Source organism: Nicotiana tabacum, chromosome 8 (genome assembly GCF_000715075.1).
Source record: "Nicotiana tabacum cultivar K326 chromosome 8, ASM71507v2, whole genome shotgun sequence".
Lineage (NCBI taxonomy): Eukaryota > Viridiplantae > Streptophyta > Magnoliopsida > Solanales > Solanaceae > Nicotiana > Nicotiana tabacum.
Genome location: NC_134087.1, coordinates 50347643 through 50367036, shown reverse-complemented (window position 1 = coordinate 50367036; position 19394 = coordinate 50347643). Strand labels below are relative to the sequence as shown.

At 31.2% G+C, this 19394-nt stretch overlaps 1 protein-coding gene across 2 annotated transcripts; it reads left to right on the top strand.

Moving 5' to 3' along the window:
* The first annotated feature begins 9905 nt into the window (after window positions 1-9905).
* Window positions 9906-16650, top strand: LOC107817980 (phospholipase A1-Ibeta2, chloroplastic-like). Of its 2 annotated transcripts, XM_075219246.1 has the most exons (2): window positions 9906-10106; window positions 14985-16650. In XM_075219246.1, exon 2 carries the CDS (start codon window positions 15069-15071, stop codon window positions 16578-16580), a length of 1512 nt encoding a protein of 503 aa, XP_075075347.1. In that variant the 5' UTR covers window positions 9906-10106; window positions 14985-15068; the 3' UTR covers window positions 16581-16650. The 2 variants fall into 2 exon arrangements, with proteins under 2 accessions (XP_075075347.1, XP_016499370.1); XM_016643884.2 differs by lacking the exon at window positions 9906-10106 and having other exon boundaries at window positions 14781-16650.
* Window positions 16651-19394: the final 2744 nt, after the last annotated feature.

Below are 19394 nucleotides of genomic sequence, written 5' to 3'. Positions count from 1 at the left end.
CTTTACAATTGGTCGTTCAAAAATAGCTCAGTTTCAAAAGTAATCGAAATTTAGCCATTTTTCATATAAAGATAAATCTAAGCGAAAACACTGTTCAAACCCCGGAAAATACGTCAGTATATTATACTGGAGTTCCAGCATAAGTATGTTTGAACTCCAGCATATTATACTGGAGTTCCAGGATAAGTATGTTGGAACTCCAGCATAATATGATGGAGTTTCAGCATAAGTACACTAGAACTCCAACATAATATACTGAAGTTCCAGCAAGTATAATTGTCCAGTATAATATACTGGAGTTTGGAGCACCGGTGCTCCAGTCTCCAGTTTATTATACTGGAGTCAGCAAAGTATACCGGTCCAGCATAATATGCTGGAGTTCATACACAGGTGCACCGAACTCCGGTATATTATGCTGGACCGGTCTCTGTTGCAGCAAAATAGTGACTATTTTTTATTGACTTCGTAAACATTGGCTATTTTTGAATAACCAGTCCAAAAACTGGTTATATCGTGCTATTTTTACTATTTCGACCCTATCCAAGTAGCGGATTGGGTTGAGCTGACCACACGGGCCCTCATTTTGGTGGCGCTACATAGCTCCTCCATACCACCTTCATCATGACATTTATATCGTCACCCACTCAAAAATTATAAAAATCTTTCAAAATTTTCCAAAAGTGAAGAAGTCTTGCTGTCTATTTGAAAATAAGTGAAAATTGAGTTTTTAAGCTCAAATTTTAAGTATTTTTACTTTTGCAACAAAAAAGAGAATAAATATTACGTAGTTATTGTAGTAGTATTTTCAAAATAAATAAGTTCAAGTGTCAATATGCATGTAAAGAGTTTTACATATGTCAAGCCTTTTAGAAACTAAGGACAAAGGTTTACTTTGTTCAAGTATCCTTCCAAGAAAAAAGAGTGACAATTTGTAAAGAAAATTAAGGACAGGTGTATGAACACTTACTCTTTTTCTTATTTGCTGGATTTGAAAATTATTATTTTGCTAATTCGTGTATCCTCTAAATAAATAGAGATATGCTTGTTTAATCCTGGGAAAATATTTTACATTGCTGAAATAGTTTCTTAGGACAATGTTTAGCACGATTCAAGCCAGTTAGTGTATTTTCGCTCACAAATAATTTTATTGCAGTATTATTATTGTTATTTTTCAGTGTCATTCCCCTACAATCTAAAAAACTATGGGAAGTAATACTACTGCGAAATTTTTTGATAGTGCTACCAATTTTTGTGATGTCTTCGCTGCTATTGTTCCAGCTGTCCTGCCTGATATCCATGATGTTGCAAATACATTATTGCAACCACAACTTTGGCAGACACTAATGCCAAAACACAGGTATGTAAATAGACATGGTTACATATCCAATGCTAAAATTAAAACCTTCAAGAAAAATACACCTAAATGCAAGAGGAGAGTTGGGATAAATGACAATCTCGCTAAGTCAAAATTAAATTTGACTAAAGCGAATAATATAATTATTGCGGTCATTTTCCAAATAAATAATGTAACCAATGTGAGAAATTGAGTGATAGACTCTGGTGCTACTAGGCACACTTGTGTAGACAAAAATAAATTTTTGTCTTACACCTAAATTAAGGAAGGAGAAGAATTTATTTATCTTGGTAACTCAAGAACAGCCGTTCTTGGGAAAGGAAAAATTCTTCTCAAACTCACATCTGGTAAAACTCTAACATTGAGTGATGTATCGCATGTTCCTAATATCCAAATCAATTTGGTTTTTGTGGGGCTATTAGGAAAAGTTGGAGTGAAGGTTTCATTTGAAAATAATAAGGTCGTGTTGACCAAAAATAATATTTTTGTGGGCAATGGATATTGTAACCATAGTTTATTTATGCTTAATATTTCTGATACTAGCAATGAAAATGCATCTTCTTCTGCTTATATGGTTGAGTCAATTTCTTTGTGACATGCTAGACTAGGACATGTTAATGTCGCGTATATAAAGAAAATGCAGTCGCTAGGATTAATATCTGATTTAGACACAAAAAATATTAACAAGTGTGAAATATGTGCTGAAGCTAAAGGTACTAAAAAGACTTGTTTTCTGTAAATAGAAAAACTGAATTGTTATCCTTGATTTACACTGATTTAGGCGATTTAAAGCAGACTATGATTAGGGGTGGTAAAAGATATTATGTGACTTTTATTGATGATTTTTCTAGATATACTAAATTGTATTTGCTTAGAAATAAAGATGATGCTTTTAATGTTTTTATTTCTTATAAAATTGAGGTTGAAAATCAACTTAGTAGAAAAATCAAGAGAAGTAGATCTGATAGAGGTGAAGAATATTTGTCTTTGAATGATTTTTGTGAAAAAAGAAGGAATAATTCATGAAGTAATTCCACCTTATTCACTTGAGTCAAATGGAGTAGCTGAAAGGAAAAATAGAACATTGAAAGAGATGATGAACTCTATGTTAGTTAGTTCTAATGCTCCTGATAATTTGTGGGGTGAAGCTATTCTATCTGCATGTCACTTACAAAATAGAATACCACGTAGAAAAACAAGCAAAACTCCTTATGAATTGTGGAAGGGTTATAAACCTAATTTAAAATATTTAAAAGTGTGGGGGTGCCTTGCTAAAGTTCTTCTGCCTGAACCTAAAAAGAGAAAAATAGGTTCTAAAACTGTTGATTGCATGCTAATTGGATATACAGAACATAGTGTTGCATGTAGATTTCTTGTTTTAAAAAGTGATGTGCTTGATTGTAATACTATAATTGAGACAAAGAATGTTGAGTTCTTTGAATATATTTATCCATTATCTAATAAAATTTCTCATAAACCTATTGAAACAAATAATGAAATTACCTCTAATGAGGAACTGAGAAGGAGCAAAAGGCCTAGGAAAGAATATTTTTCTTATGGAAATGATTTTCAAACTTTTCTTTTCGATAATGAACCATAAAATTATTTTGAAGCTATGTCTTCTTCAGACGCTAAATATTGGAAAGAGACAATAAAAGTTGAAATTGATTATATTAAGAAAAATAATACATGAATTTTAACTGATTTACCTCCTGGTGCAAAGCCTATTGGTTGTAAATGAATTTTCAAAAGGAAATTTAATCCCGATGGATCTTTAGATAAATATAAAGCTCGGTTAGTAGCAAAAGGTTTTTCTCAAAAATAAAATATAGATTATTTTGATACATTTGCACCAGTGGCTAGGATTTCTTCTATTCGAATTTTAATTGCCTTAGCTTCAATCCGTAAGCTTTTTATCCACCAAATGGATGTCAAAACTGTTTTTTTGAATGGTGATTTAGAAGAAGAAATTTATATGGTTCAACCTGAAAGATGTGTCATTCCTGAACAAGAAAATAAAGTTTGTAAATTAATTAAATCTCTTTATGGCCGTAAACAAGCTCCTAAGCAATGGTATGCGAAATTTGAACAAGTTTTACTGAGAAACGGTTTTTCTTCAGTTGAGATAGATAAATGTGTTTATACTAAAGTGGTAGACAATGATTATGTGATAATATGTCTATATGTTAATGACATGCTTATATTTGGTACAAATTTAAATATTGTGCGAAGTACAAAATTATTTCTGTCAGCTAATTTTGATATGAAAGATCTGGGTGAAGTAAATACAATATTGGGAGTTAAAGTTATAAGGAGTGAAGATGGAATAATGTTATCACAAGAACATTATATTGAGAGACTTCTTAAGAAATTTGAATATTTTAATGTCACATCTGTAAGCACTCCTTTTGATGCTAACTCTCAGTTGAAAAAGAATAATGGTGACCCAGTTGCTCAGTTTAAATATGCACAGATCATTGGGAGTATGATGCATTTAATGAATTTTACAAGGCCTGATATAACCTATGCTGTGTGTAGACTGAGTAGATATACTCATAATCCCAGCAAAGAGCATTGGTCTGCATTAGCTAAACTAATGAAATATTTGAAAGGAACCATGAATTATGGTATCCTATATAGTGGATTCCTTCTACTTTAGAAGGGAACAACGATGCAAACTAGATCTTTGATTCAAATGAAACAAAATCCACTAGTGATTATGTATTCACCCTTGGTGGTGGTGCAATATCGTGGAAATCAGCTAAACAGACGATCATTGCTAGATCGACTATGGAATCAGAGTTTGTAGCTCTGGAGTTAGCTGGTTATGAGGCTGAGTGGCTAAGAAACTTCTTAGCTAATATCCTTTTAATAAAGGACGTATTGCCTCTTGTGTCTATACACTGTGATTGTCAAGCGACAATAGCTATAACAAAGAATAAATCTTATAATCGTAAAAGTAGACATATGAAACTGAGACATGATGTCATAAAACAACTGTTGAGAGATGGAATAATTTCCATTAACTATGTGAAGTCAGAGATAAATTTGGCCGATCCTCTGACTAAACATGTGGGAAGAAAATTAATTCTTCAAACCTCAAAAGAGATGGGGTTAAGGCCGACATGTTGTCAATAGAGATGGTAATCCAACCTATGTGATTGGAGATCCCATGAAGTAGGTTCATATGGGTAATACCAAGTCAATATTGGCACTGATGTACTAAAAGAGAGCGTTTGACTGCTACCAATTGAGAGGATGAGTTATAACTCTTAATGAAATTTAATAGTCCTTATGGATGGTGTATTTAAAAGCAGTATACACTTGATGAATTCACATATATGATAGTGGGGTGGGCCGCTCCTATGAGATTCTGGCCTAGTCTCTAGAGCTCTCATGAATAACCAGGCACGCGCATGGCCTTTTGGGCGCAAAACCGCGTTGAACAGCAAAATTACTGGGGGTCAAAATGTGATTGATAAAATATCTGACTTACAATAAGAATTATTGGTTCATAAAAATATTATATTTCACCAGTAATTCTGTGAGTTAAATTTTATTGATCTAAGTTTGGTTCATAGTCCAAAAGACACCAAACCTATTACATTTGGACCATACAAATCCAGCAAAATCTTATTATTCTATTTCTTTTTATTTTAAAAATATGTGAGGATTGTAATAGTATTTTTAAAATAAGTAAGCCCAAGTGTCAATATGCATGTAAAGAGGTTTCCATATGTCAAGCCTTTTAGAAACTAAGGACAAATGGTTTACTTTATCCAAGTGTCCTTCCAAGAGAAAGAGTGGCAATTTGTTAAGAAAATTAAGTACAAGTGTATGGACACTTGTCTATATTTTAAAATAACGTTAAGCCTGGGCACTCAATCCCTAATGATGAAAATGAAGAAATGCTTCCAATTTCGAATTCTTCTGTCCCTTACCCCTCTGTTCTTTCTTTCCAATTTAGTTGGTCTTATTTTTTTTTTATTTGCTGGATTTGAAAATTAATATTTTGTTGATTCCTGTATCCTCTAAATAAATAGAGATAATCTTGTTTAATTCTGGGGAAACATTTCACATTGCTGAAATAATTTTTTAGGACAATGCCTAGCACGACTCAAGCCAGTTGATGTATTTTCGCTCACAAATAATTTTATTGCAATATTATTATTGTTATTTTTCGGTGTCATTTCCCTACAATTTTTTCTTCACAAGAGTTTCAAATTCTGGTTTTTCTCTTTAAATTTTTATATTTTTTGAAAAACAAAGTTTCAATTCAGTCTGTATTATTTTTTTTATTTTTTATTTGCATAGCAACTCAAACAAAGTTACAAAAAAAAAAAAAAAGAATTTTTTTTTTGCAAACTTCGGTTTTGAACAAAACTAACACTTTAGGCAACTTTGCGGCATTCAAATTTTCCAGGCCCCAAAAAATTAGTATTATAAATATCTTTTTCTCAGTGTCGCCTGCCACTTTCAGGGCCATGCCTAGACATTATATTTGTATAGCATGTTCATGTAGAAGACAACCTCAAACTTCAGTCATACTTCGTTCATAGATCACCATTTTTTTAGTGAACATGGGAAGTTTGAGTAACCAATTTTTTTGTGATCAGAAGACGTGGATGACGGTCGGTGGTCTATTTTCATTGGTTTACTTCCTTATTTTCTTTGGCCCAAAATTGCTGAATTAGTGTTTTTGTTGACTTATGTGTTACGCTACACGTAAACGTTCAACTGAAAATGTTCGTATTAGTTAAGGGATTTTTTACTCCGTATAAGGTTCTCTCTAACCGTGTGACACGCTAGCTAGTCTCCATCCTTGGCCGTTTCATCAACTTTTCAAGATCACAGTTCTCTTTTTGTATGTATGATGTCAAATGCAATTCTATGTGGACCGACTTTCTAATGTGCCATGCCTTCTAATACCCCTTTATTTAACTATCTTCCATTTCTATCTCACTCCAAGTTTTCCCAACACTATATTCCAACCTTTTCTATCTCACTCCAATCTTTTCATTGTACTTGCTGAAACTTCAATAGTATTTGGCCATAGATTCTCAAATTTATTTTAAATTATTTGATTTGGGTGAAGTTTGATTTAAAGATGATATATTTCACTTTTTTTTAACCAAAAAAAAACATGAAATGTAACTTATACCAATAAGTTCTAAAAATCATAAAAAATAAACAACAATACTGAGCAAACAAACTTGCTAATTATGTTTATGCAGAACCTTCATCGATGTCATTGATTCTCATTATCACAAACCATAGCTCCTGAACATAGATATGTTTGGCACAAAATTATCATTTTTATAATGAACTACATAATATACTATCCTAATACCATAACCTGATATTTTATCAACTGCTAATAACACAATTACTAGCCACTATAATTCGTCAAATTACAATAATATTATAAGATCTACCAGTTAAAAGAAAATTATAGTAATTAGTTGGTGGATTAGTTGAATCATAATAGATGGTGAGTTTTTTTATGAAATACAAAAGTTTGGGGTAATTTTTAAAATTCCTAAAAAATCAAACAGTAATATTTTTGGCCAAAATCATGTCTAGAGCTAGTTTTGGGATTTGAAAATTTTGTTTTAAAAATCTGTCAAAATATGGATAAAATCTATAAACAAACATGTTCTGCCAAAAAAAATTGGAAAAAACTTGGCAAAATCTATGGCCAAACGGGAGCGAATTGAGATCTACTTTTGAAGAACAAAACATGACTTTTCATAATAATAATAATAATAATAATAATAATAACAACAACAACAATTATTATGATATGTTTAACACTATAAATTTTAAATTTTTTTATAATATGGATAAAATCTATAAACAAACATGTTCTGCCAAAAAAAATTGGAAAAAACTTGGCAAAATCTATGGCCAAACGGGAGCGAATTGAGATCTACTTTTGAAGAACAAAACATGACTTTTCATAATAATAATAATAATAATAATAATAATAACAACAACAACAATTATTATGATATGTTTAACACTATAAATTTTAAATTTTTTTATAATTACGCAAATATTATAGAATATTTAAATCTCTAAGTGTCACAAAAATTATTTTCTAACTTAAAGACCCGTTTGGCCATAGATTTTGTCAAAATATATTTGTGGCTTTTTTTGCAAATACATGTTTGGCCATAGATTTTATCTACATTTTGGCAAATTTCCAAAACTCCCAAAATATCACTATTACATTTTTTAAAAAGTACGCCAAACTTTTGTATTTTATAAAAGAACCCACAATTTATTATTTTGTGACAATGCTGCTTCGTATTTTCGGTTATCTGATAGTGTATTATGTAGTTCATTATAAAAATGATAATTTTGTGCCAAATTTATTTATATTCAGGAGTATGGTTTGCGATAATATAATGAATGTTATTGACAAAGGTACTGTTGGGTATTTGTGATAGTTTAAAACTTGTGGGTATAAGTCATTTTTTTATGTTTTTTCGACTAAAAAAAGGTGAAGTATGTTTTGAAAACTTATTTCTAAACACATTTTTATTTTCAAACCAAACTTCACCCAAATCAAATTTTTCAAAATAAAATTTGAAATTTATGATCAAAACGCTAGCTTAAACTCTAAATTGAAAGAAAAATAAATAAATTGAAAGAAAGGAACAGTGAAGAGTGTTCCCCACCATTGATTGACTCTCTGAATTTTAATATATATTTAATGTCGCTGTCCCCTGTTGCACCTACAAACAAATTTTGCTGGATATTCCATGACGTGTTTTTAAAAAATGGATTCTCTCTTTTTCGAGTGTGTGTTTATCAGTTTTAGTAAAAGTATCTTTCATTCTTTCTCTAACACGGCTCTTCCATCGCGGTCTTATTGCATATTATAATTGTCACACACGATTAGCTCATGGAAGTAAACTACCGCGGAACTGCTGACTCCATAGTCCATATTCAAGTTTACGTGTTCTGCGCTTCAATCAGTTAGCTTTAAAATCATAAACTTAATATATTCTTCCTTGTGAAATAATTAAAGAAATATTATTTTAACTTGTCAGTTGATGAACCGTTACGTTTTCACCTTCAAACTTATAAGCTATCAGACGTTTGTGAGTCACACGGCATACTGAAAACTATTGTCAATCCTTTTTTTTGTTGGGGTGGGGTGGGGTGGGGGGATGGGAAAAGGTCAAAGGGGCAAGTAAAAAAAATAAAACAAAAGCTCCAATATCAAACTCTAAAATTCTAACTTTGCGTGCAACCTTTTCCCCATAAAAGTGAAATATATTTAGTGATGATAAGGGCAAAAGATTTAGAGCCCGTTTGGACATACAAAATTTTTGTTTTTTTTTTCAAAAATAATGTTTGGTTATCTATATCTTATCAATTTAGAACCAGTTTTTCAAATTTGAAAATACATTTTCACTAGTTTTTAATTTTACAAATTTACCATATACTTTTAAAATTTATAAAATGACTCCATTAATTATTAACCTACAACTACCCACGTGTTTTTCCTCGACTATCAGATGAAGCTACTGCAGCGGATAATGAACCCCTTTCTTGTGACGGCTACCATGTTGCTAAACAATAGCATGTTTGATTGTTTATTTCAAGTAGTATAATTAAACTGGGACGGTTTTGATATTTTTTACAAGTTATGGAGTATAAATCATATTTCATGGTTTTGTAAAAAAAAAAAGAAGAAGAAGACAGTCAAATATGTTGCAAAAATTATAACCAAACACAACTTCATCTTCAATTAAAATTTAATTTGAAATTCCAAATTTGAAAATTTATTTTGGAATTCATGGCCAAGCACCTACTTATTACTCCCTCTGCTGATTCTTAGTTGTCTACTCTGGACTTTACATTCTCTCTCTTTTTTATTTTAAACGTAGTATGTATTTTATGATTTTGAAAAATAAATAATTAATGATAAGTACAAAATAGGAAAAAGATTATCTTTATCTTGTTTTAATATAGTGGATAAATAAAGTGAAAATATATTTTTAGTATAATTTACGAGTAAAAGTGAATTGAGAGAGTACTTGCTAGTGGTCTTCAAAAGTTTTTTAATAGGGTAACTTCATAAGTGCCACTGTCAGTGGATATATACTAAAGAGATGCTCCTCAAATTTCTCAAGAAAGAACAAATATATAGCTTTTCACGCATTGTTTGAACGTGAATTGCATTATATATGCTTATTGATAAGGATTGGATTCTACTGCACAATTATATTTTAATCAACTAAATGAATAGCGATAACTAAAGATTTTTATTGTTCAATCAAATTAAATTTAAAACTATAATATTCGAAGTCAGATATCACAAAATTTAGATATAACAAGTGAAAGTCGGAGGTACAATAAAAGTAACAACTACAGTTGAACTATTTTCTCTCGCTTAAAGTGTGCATATTTTCGGGAAAAATGAGCAACTTGTGATTCATGTTTTTGGGATGAATACGCATCTCCAATTGAAAGGGAAAAGGACTACATATGTATATACGTACACTCCCACATTGTAAATGTGTAATCTGATAAAGCACCGACCCAATATCTTTTGAAAGAACACCTAATAAAGCATACAAGAAGATGATTTTTTGACCAGAAATGTAGAAAGTTCAGAATACAAGAAAATCTTTGCTGTTTCAAAAGATCTTTAGAGGTAATTGAGATTAGAAAATCGGAGCAAAACGAAATCCAGCTTGATGATATGAAAGCTAATAGAGCTAGTTGATCGTAACAGGTAATTACTCTATTGATGCCTACTTTACAGGCATATATTATTACTCCCTCAGTTCCCTTTCTACTTCTCGATTATGAGAAAAAATTATTTTTTTTTCATTTCCTGATTTTTTTAGCAATATCATTAAGCATTTATTTTCCAATCTTATTAGGGTATTAGTAGTCAAATTTGGATTTTCAAAGCATAGTTAATAAGTTCGTAAAACAAACACATTACTAATGCTTTCTAAAACAGAGTACTCTCTCCGGTCCAAAATAAGTGATTTTTTTGGTTGTTTTCACACATATTAAGAAATTGACCTTTTAGCATTAATTAGCAATGAAATTGACCATATTAACCTTTACTATCTCTACACATAAGCACTCCTAGTCCTAACACATACTCCAACATTAATTACTCCAATGACAATGTAGGAAAAAAATAATTAATTCATTCTTGAAATCTGGAAAAATTACTTATTTTGGACCACAAGAAAAAAGTCAAAAAATCACTTATTTCGGACTGGATGGAGTACAAAATATAAAGTGGAAAAATAAAAAGGAACGCAAAAGTAAATATTTACTTGAAATAAGTATTTTACTTGAATAATTGAATATCCTTACCAAACGTCTACATGTTACCGCAATAGAAGGTTTGCAACATCATTTATTTCTTGTGAACCTCAAATTTCATCTCGGCATGAGTTACAACATTGGCATTCATCAACACACAAAAGCTGGTTTAGGTAATTGATATGAGAATTCTACGATATTGAATTCTTGTGTCTTGATAAGAGAAAAGAGATAAATTTTATTGAAGAGAGTAACTGCTTGGACTTAGAGACTATAATTAGATGCTAAACAAATACTCCATATAATTTATTTTGATGTGATGTTTACTTTAGATTATCTGTGGTAATTAATTATTTTAGAATACGCTTTTCGTTTCCCAAAAAAAAAAAAAAACATGAAGGTACTCAAATTATATATGAAGCCAAACATTAGTAATTTTTTATTTATATTCAGTTCAGATGTCAATTTCTTGATTTTTTTAAAACAAAATAAGATAATTAAGGCTACATAAAATCATTATAAATCACACTTCTCAACTAATATTATTATAAAAACATACTCCATCCATTTCAATTTATGTGAACCTACTGACTAGGTACGAAATTTAAGAAAAAAAAGAATATTTTTGAAGTTGTAATGTAAAATGAGACACACGCATTTTGTGTGGCTATAAATCATTGCATAAAGGTAAACTATTTCCAAATATGAAAAGGGAACATTCTTTTTTACACGGACTAAAACAAAGAAAGTTCACATAAATTGAAACGGATGCAGTATATCTATACTATATTAAAAGCACGAAGGCCCTTAGCGAAATATCGTTCGCCTTTTTTATCCCTTGAAAATAGAGTTCACACTTGACAAAATAGTCATTTGATTATCGTCCTAATATTTAGTATTTTGAAATCTATTAAAATTTTAGTTACTAAATCTTTCCACGTAGGAAATTCTAATATTAAGGACTTTAAATTTGAGTAGGATTTTACCTTATTTAATTGTGCAACTATTTTCCTTAAATCCAATACTTTCATGTTTCTAAGGTTTTCAATATAACGAATTGTTATTAAAGCTTCTTTTTTTTCAACGCTTTTGTCTTCATTTGAAGTAAACTTCAATTTAAATAGCAATATGTTCATAAACAGATATATGAAAATTTAAATACAAATATTAATTTGTTTTGTGGTCTGCTATGTAATTATGAATTTGCCACGATTCTAATGATGTAAAAACTAAGAATCCTACTTTTCCTCTTTAAAGTTTTGTAGAATTATGATCATTTTAGTTAAATAGGAATCATTTGGAAATCATCTACGGTTACGTATCGTTTTATAATTTATCGTATCATATTGTATTGTATTGTACTGTATCGTTTTACAAATATAATGTTTGGATAGATTGTGTTGTTTGCCATCATTTCATGATATCACACACCAGCAATATGAAGAATAAACTTGCAATATTGTAAAGAAAAATTATGATACATGTAAAATTATTATATAAAAAGGTAAGGTAAATGATAAAATAAAATTATTTAATAATAATGAAGGGTGAGATTGAGAGAAAAAGATAAGGTAACGACGCGACCACACCAAATTGGTTGTTACATAAAGTGGCACATTTTGTCGTTATGTAACGAGAAATTTAACGATACAATACAATAAAATTTAAGTAACAATCAAAACAAATATCGTATTTAACGTAACAATACGATATAATGCAATGGGTAACAACCATCCAAACAAGCTGTAAGTTTTTGTATATTTCTTTTTTCTTTTGTCAGAATTATTTTAATTATATTTAGACTAAAATAGATGTTCGGTAATAAAGTTAGATAGAAACGACTTTAACTTTTTCTAGAATTTATGACCTTAATAATCAATAAGAACCTTTTTATTTCATTGCATGGTAATGTTAGGAAAATCCTTTCCAAGTTTCCAAATTTTAACACATCAGAATCGTTAGGCAATCACTGGAATTCCAATCTTTTGTTGACTACCTTTTGTTTAATTTTCATTCTAAATTAAATAATAATAAATTTGTTGTGAATATATGAAATATACTGCATCCTACATGACAATATCAGTTGTGTTGATTCTAATTTTTCACACGTAGACAAAGAGTTAGGTGAATTTATAAGTTTACCTTTAAAAATAAAGTTTACATTAGATTACAGAAAGTATACTATAAAATTAATATTTAATAAATTTCTTAATATTTAAAAAATTTAAATTAATAAAATTTTAACTATTAAACCTTTTCTTATTTGAACTATGTAAAAACTCCTAATTACTCAAAATATTTTTACTTTTATTTCTTTTTTAAACTAACTAATTTTTTACCACATTCTTTTCTTCTATAATTTTTTAAATAAAAATTAATGTTTCCAATTTTGTTAAAACTTCTTAATGGTCGTGTTGATTAGAAGATGGTGATAATAAATAAATTTAACAAGATTGCTGCAAGGAGATTAAAATTAATTATCTATTCTTTTGTATATTTGGTTGATGATACTAAGGATATATACTAACTATAAGACCATGAGTCGATTGAGACTTTAGTATTTTAATTTTAAATAAATTAACATTTAAATTTAAAGTTTTAGTATGAATTTTCACTCTATATTTTAAAGATTTTTTGATCTTATATAATCGAAAATTTATTTTATTCTAGAAAAAAAAGTTAATTACTTCACCATATATTAAAAGCAGTAAGAAAAAAATATATATCAGAAAATACTGAATTAAAACACTTTATTTCCAAGGTAGTACCTTAATTTACTATAATGCATATTCCTTCAACTAGAAATGACTTTTTTTTGGGTTAAAAAAAAGGTTTGTTACATAATTTGACTTTAAGAAAAATAGAAATTAGGTATGAAATTCGTCTCATAGCTAATGGGAATTTTCTTTTGATAATTTGTCACTAATCCATAGCTAAAGTTTACTTAAAAATTAATATTTACTGTTTAGCTACATAATTTATTTGTCGTAATTTTTTTAGTTGCTCTGTCTAGAATACATATTACCTAGACAATTATTTTCATTTTAAGTTAAAGCAAAAGAAGGATAAATGATAGATCACTAAGTTATCAAAATTATATTGATTGTTTTCATGCTTAGCTAGGTCATCTTATATTTTGTTGACTAAATAAGATCAATATTCATCATTTTCAAGAACTTATATTTTTAAAATTTATAGTATAACTCATACATATTATTTAATAATATTTATATAATTTTAAAATATATATACTTATTGATATAGGATACACGCGCATTGCGCGTATCCTAAAACTAGATTTCAATATGATCAAACATTATTATTAAGAAAATTCCCTTAAGAATAATAATTATTCTCTTTAATGTTAAGAATAAATAATTAAGTCCTAATTTATCAGAAAAGTCTTTGATTTTACTAATGTGTAGAAAATCCAAGTCATTCTTTTTAAAATTCATCATATAAATCGGTTATAGGTAATTGTTAAAAATACAAACATTATACAATAAGATGAAGCATTAGAGACAAAATATATTCTCAGTGAGTTGTCATTACTTATTTTTCTTTCTTTCGATATTCATTTAAACAAATGACAACTCTCTATATTTTTCTACGTACAAAGTTACTTATTGTAAAATACTATCTTAATGTAGGCATTTTAAAACTTAGTATTTGATAATTTCATTTACTTGTTCTTCTTGTACATATATTTTATTGATTGATGCTAAGTATTGACGCGAAATACACGTGCAATGCACGTACACTAAAGCTAGTGAAAACAAAAATGTGTTAAACCATAGTGATTTAATATTCTAAATTATAATAGTATCATATGAACTAGTAGTATATAACAAATGAAGAATCATGTTTTATTATTTTACATAAATAATTAAGTTGTTCAAAAATCTGTTGCAACATGGGTCGGAGGTCTAAAACATGTGATGCGTTGAAATTGAGAAGTCGAGGAATTGCAGGCGTTTCTTGTCCGCTTGTGGTCATTTGTCAACCATAGAGGGCACTTTTGATATTTACATTTGAAATTGACAATGGAAACTGAAAAGAGAGCCACTAATCGGGCAATGCCATGAGGATCATGACTACTAATTAATTCATAGTTGTAATTACACAAATGCCGTCCATCTTTTTCACCTACTCAGAACTGTGCCACTTAAGTTTTTGCCTTTAAACCTTTTCCTCTATAAATACTTAAGCTCAATCCAATAGCTCTAACTAACGAAGTAGCTGTCTCCTTCTTTAACCTTAATCTAACTAGCTCATTGCCTTTTCTCTCTCTCTAAATCTATCCACATTCTCTCTCTAAACCATGCAGATCGGAGCAGCACTTCCGGCAACCAATTTGAATCTTTTTCAGGCAAGGGTAAAATGCAATGGATGTTCATTAAACCCTTCTGCAATGGCTACTTGTGTAAATACACAAACTGTAAAAACACTCTCATCATCCACAAAGATGACCAAAAAACACATTTCCAATCTTGAAAAGCTTCTTCAAAAGCAATCTCATACAAACCCATCAGTAGTTGATTCGAATCCCGTGGTTCAAGAATCCGGTAATAATGGGTTATTAGAAAACAGAGGAAGAAATTTGTTGGAAGGGCTAAATTTGGCTAGTATTTGGCCTGAGATGAAAGCTGCTGAGGAAATGTCGCCAAGGCGTTTGAACAGATTAAAAAGACTCTTATCTTCCAAATCAATGCAATATTCTCCTAGGAACAATATTTGTAGCCGGTGGAAGGAATACCACGGCAGCAATAACTGGTTGGGTCTACTTGATCCGTTAGATGAGAATCTACGGCGTGAATTGGTTCGATATGGGGAGTTCATTCAGGCAGCTTATCATTGTTTCCACTCCAACCCTGCCACGTCAGCAGAGGAGGGACCATTGTCCGCAAGACACGTGGCATTGCCCGACAGGTCGTATAAGGTGACCAAGAACCTCTATGCAACTTCATCCATCGGGTTGCCTACGTGGGTGGATGACGTGGCACCTGATCTTGGATGGATGACCCAAAGGTCTAGTTGGATTGGATATGTGGCAGTGTGCGAGGACAGGAATGAGATTCAACGAATGGGAAGGAGGGATATTGTAATTGCGTTACGAGGTACTGCCACGTGTTTAGAATGGGCAGAGAATTTTCGTGCCTTGCTAGTAGAACAAAATGACGATTTAGCTAAAGAACAATCTAAAGTGGAATGTGGATTCTTGAGTTTGTATAAAACAGGTGGAGAACATGTCCCAAGTTTAGCTGAATCAGTTGTTAACGAAGTACAAAGACTAATTGAACAGTATAAAGGTGAGCCTTTAAGCATCACTGTCACAGGGCACAGTCTTGGTGCAGCTTTAGCTCTTTTAGTAGCAGATGATGTAAGTACATGTGCACCAAATGCACCACCAGTGGCTGTTTTTTCATTTGGAGGCCCTCGCGTAGGAAATCGGGTTTTTGCGGATCGTCTTAACGCGAACAATGTTAAAGTGTTACGTATTGTGAACAATCAAGACGTAATCACCAGGGTTCCAGGCATGTTTGTGAGCGAAGAGCTAGACAAAAAACTTAGAAAATCAGGAGCAGGTCGCATGCTAGAGATGTTAGATTGTAGGATGCCGTGGGCGTATTCACACGTTGGTACTGAATTCAGAGTTGACACGAGAATGTCGCCATTTTTGAAGCCTGACGCAGATGTTGCATGTTGCCATGACTTGGAGGCATATTTACATTTGGTGGATGGATTTTTAGCATCTGATTGTCCGTTTAGACCTAATGCTAAGAGAAGTCTTGTGAGGTTGTTAAAAGACCAACGGTCTAACTTCAAAAGACTTTATACTAGTAAGGGAAAGGACTTGAGCATTAATCTTGATAGAGAACATAATTTTGCTAGGAGTAGTTGCTTGCCTAGTCCATCGTCTTGATATATATTACTAGCTAGCAGAGAATGTATGCTTCCAAGTACAAAGAAGTAATCAGAAGTATATGTTTTCGACCGTATATCTACTTGCTTTTCTCTTCTTTAAATTCTTAGGATGACTCTATCAGTAACTAAAATATAAGTAAAATAGCATTATATGCGCAATAAAGAAGACAGAAAAGAATAAATTAAGTTGAACACTATAAAGGTTCGTTTGCTATCCGGGATAAGGAATAATTAATTCCCGAATTAAATTTAAGAAGAGTTTATCTCATGTTTGACTGGGAGAAAATTGCAGTATAATTAATCCCGAATTAGCTTTCGCGGGATTATAGTATTTTTTTTATCCCCATGAAAAAATGGAATAACTAATCCCGAGATAATTAATCCTGGGATAACTTCTTGCCAACCAAACGACCCTAAATGGAAAAAGAAGAAATTTTGCATATGAGCAACATTTTTGATAGAATAAATCCATAGAGGAAATATGCAAAATACATAGTTTACCCATTGACCTTGTATCCAAATCCCTGTTACACACCTCTCCACCACGGGCAACCTTTTACACACCCAACTTTTTTTGAGTGTGTCTAAGACACACCACTTTTTTCTTCGCCAGATTTTCAAAGCATGTGTATTGTCACGCGCCAATAAAGTCGTGACACGTGTCACTGACTAATAATAAAAAGATAGCACATAAAATTACAATTATATCTATATCTTCTTCATCCTGTCCACTATAACTGCCATCACCATGCTTTCAATTTCTTGCTCTTTCGATTTCCACAACTAAAGCAGCAAGGTAGTAATAATAAAGAGGAATGTGCATTTTTTAGCGAAGAAGATTAAAAAATTTACAATTTAATTATTTGTAAATTTATCCATTAACAAATTTAAAGAATATGCTTATTTGCAAAAGCTTGAGGTAAGCTTTAATGGTTGGAGATATTTTTGAAAAATTTAACTTAGCCATGACAAAGTTCAAGCTAAGCTTTTCTAAAAAAGAAAAGAATTTTCTGTACATACACTTAATCCAAGCTTTAATGGTTGCTAGAGCTACAAAGAGTTTAATTGTTGAATTCTTATTGTAATTTCTTAACAAAAAAATCTACGAAACTAAAGTCTAATGATCAACAAGAAGAGATATGAAAAATCTTAGTAGATCTATTTAATGAAATCCACTTCCCAAATATTCAACTGATGAATAAATGGAAAGTGGGGGGACTATCTGTATTGGAAAAAATTGTATTTAAATATAAAGGTGATGTGTCGAGACACGTAGACTGGTCAAATGGTCAAAGAATTACAACTAGCCAAGAGGCACGAGTTGCAACAGATACGAGCAAATGGCAGAGGAAGAGGCACGAGCAGTTATTCAAATAACTTAGCGCCCGTACCTATCTAAGTTATTTATGTCCGAGAATCAAAAAGAATGAATCTGACAATAGAAAAGAGTGTAAATACGGCATTTAATAGGCATTAAATGTGGAATACGTTAGAGAATTTGTATTGAATGTAATGATTATATAACGTATCATTCAATGTCTTTAATTACTCATAATAGTCTCGTTATGATTTGGGCAAAACGTATATCTCCAAGATATCTATAAAAGGGAGATATCTGATCAATTGTAAGGAGACAAAAACACTATTGGAATAAACTTTGGTTTACTTATTTTTCTCTTGATTACTCTCTTGCTACCTAAATTACTTCCTTTTATACATTCTTTTGATTATCAGTAACCCGTGTTCTTCTAAATTCTAGCTTTGACTAAAATTTCATTTTTTTGGTTAAACAAATTGGTTCCGTTACCGGAAAACTGATAATCTATTTTCTTTTCACTTAACTTTCCTTGTTGCATCAATTATGTCGAACAACAATGACAACACTCAAGGAAACCAAGAGAACCAACAAAATCAGGGAGATCCACAGAATATTAACACTCAAGTTCCTACTCCACGAGACTCTCCACGGCAATCTCGTGAGGGTACTCCTGATGGATCTCAAATAAACGAGCATGCTCAATTTGAAAATGCTGAAGCTGTTGATGAAGCTTTGCAGAAATTAATTGTTGCTCAGGTCAACAAAGCTGTTGAGGCACTTGTTAACCAGTTACCTGTTGCAACACCCACACCTACTCCAAATAATAACACTTTGGAAAACCCTCGTTCCGGGCTTATTAACTCAGGCAACGGTGGAACTCCCAGTGAATCACAGGAGAGAGAACCAAGTAATGTAATTAATTCTGATTTACAAAATTTAGTACTAACCTTGCAGAAACAGCTCAAAGAGCAAAGTGAGCACATAGAGCAGATACCCAGGGTGCCGCCCATAATCAAAGGGTAGATATGGATAGATATTCGCAACAACCCTGGAAGCCAAGTGCTGCTCCACTCCCAATTCCAAAAAAGTTCAAAATGCTTGATATTCCAAAATATGATGGAACAACAGACCCACGACATCACGTTACTGCATTCACAACGGGCATAAAAGGCAATGATTTGACTAAGCAGAAGATTGAATCAGTATTAGTCAAAAAATTTGGTGAAACGCTCACCAAAGGAGCGCTAACATGGTATTCTCTTTTACCCGAAAATTCTATAAATTCTTTTACTGAGCTTGCAGATTCTTTCATCAAAGCACACTCGGGAGCTCAAAAAGTAGAAAAAAGAATGGAGGATATTTTCAAAATCAAGCAAAGGGACTCAGAACTGCTTAGAGAATTCATGGACAGATTTCAACGTGAAAGAATGATATTGCCACGTGTACCTGACAACTGGGAAGCTATAGATTTCACAAGTAATTTGAATGAAAAAA

Excerpts from the sequence above, each read along its gene's own strand:
- LOC107817980 (XM_016643884.2), top strand. The coding sequence starts at position 14,979 with ATGCAGATCGGAGCAGCACTTCCGGCAACCAATTTGAATCTTTTTCAG.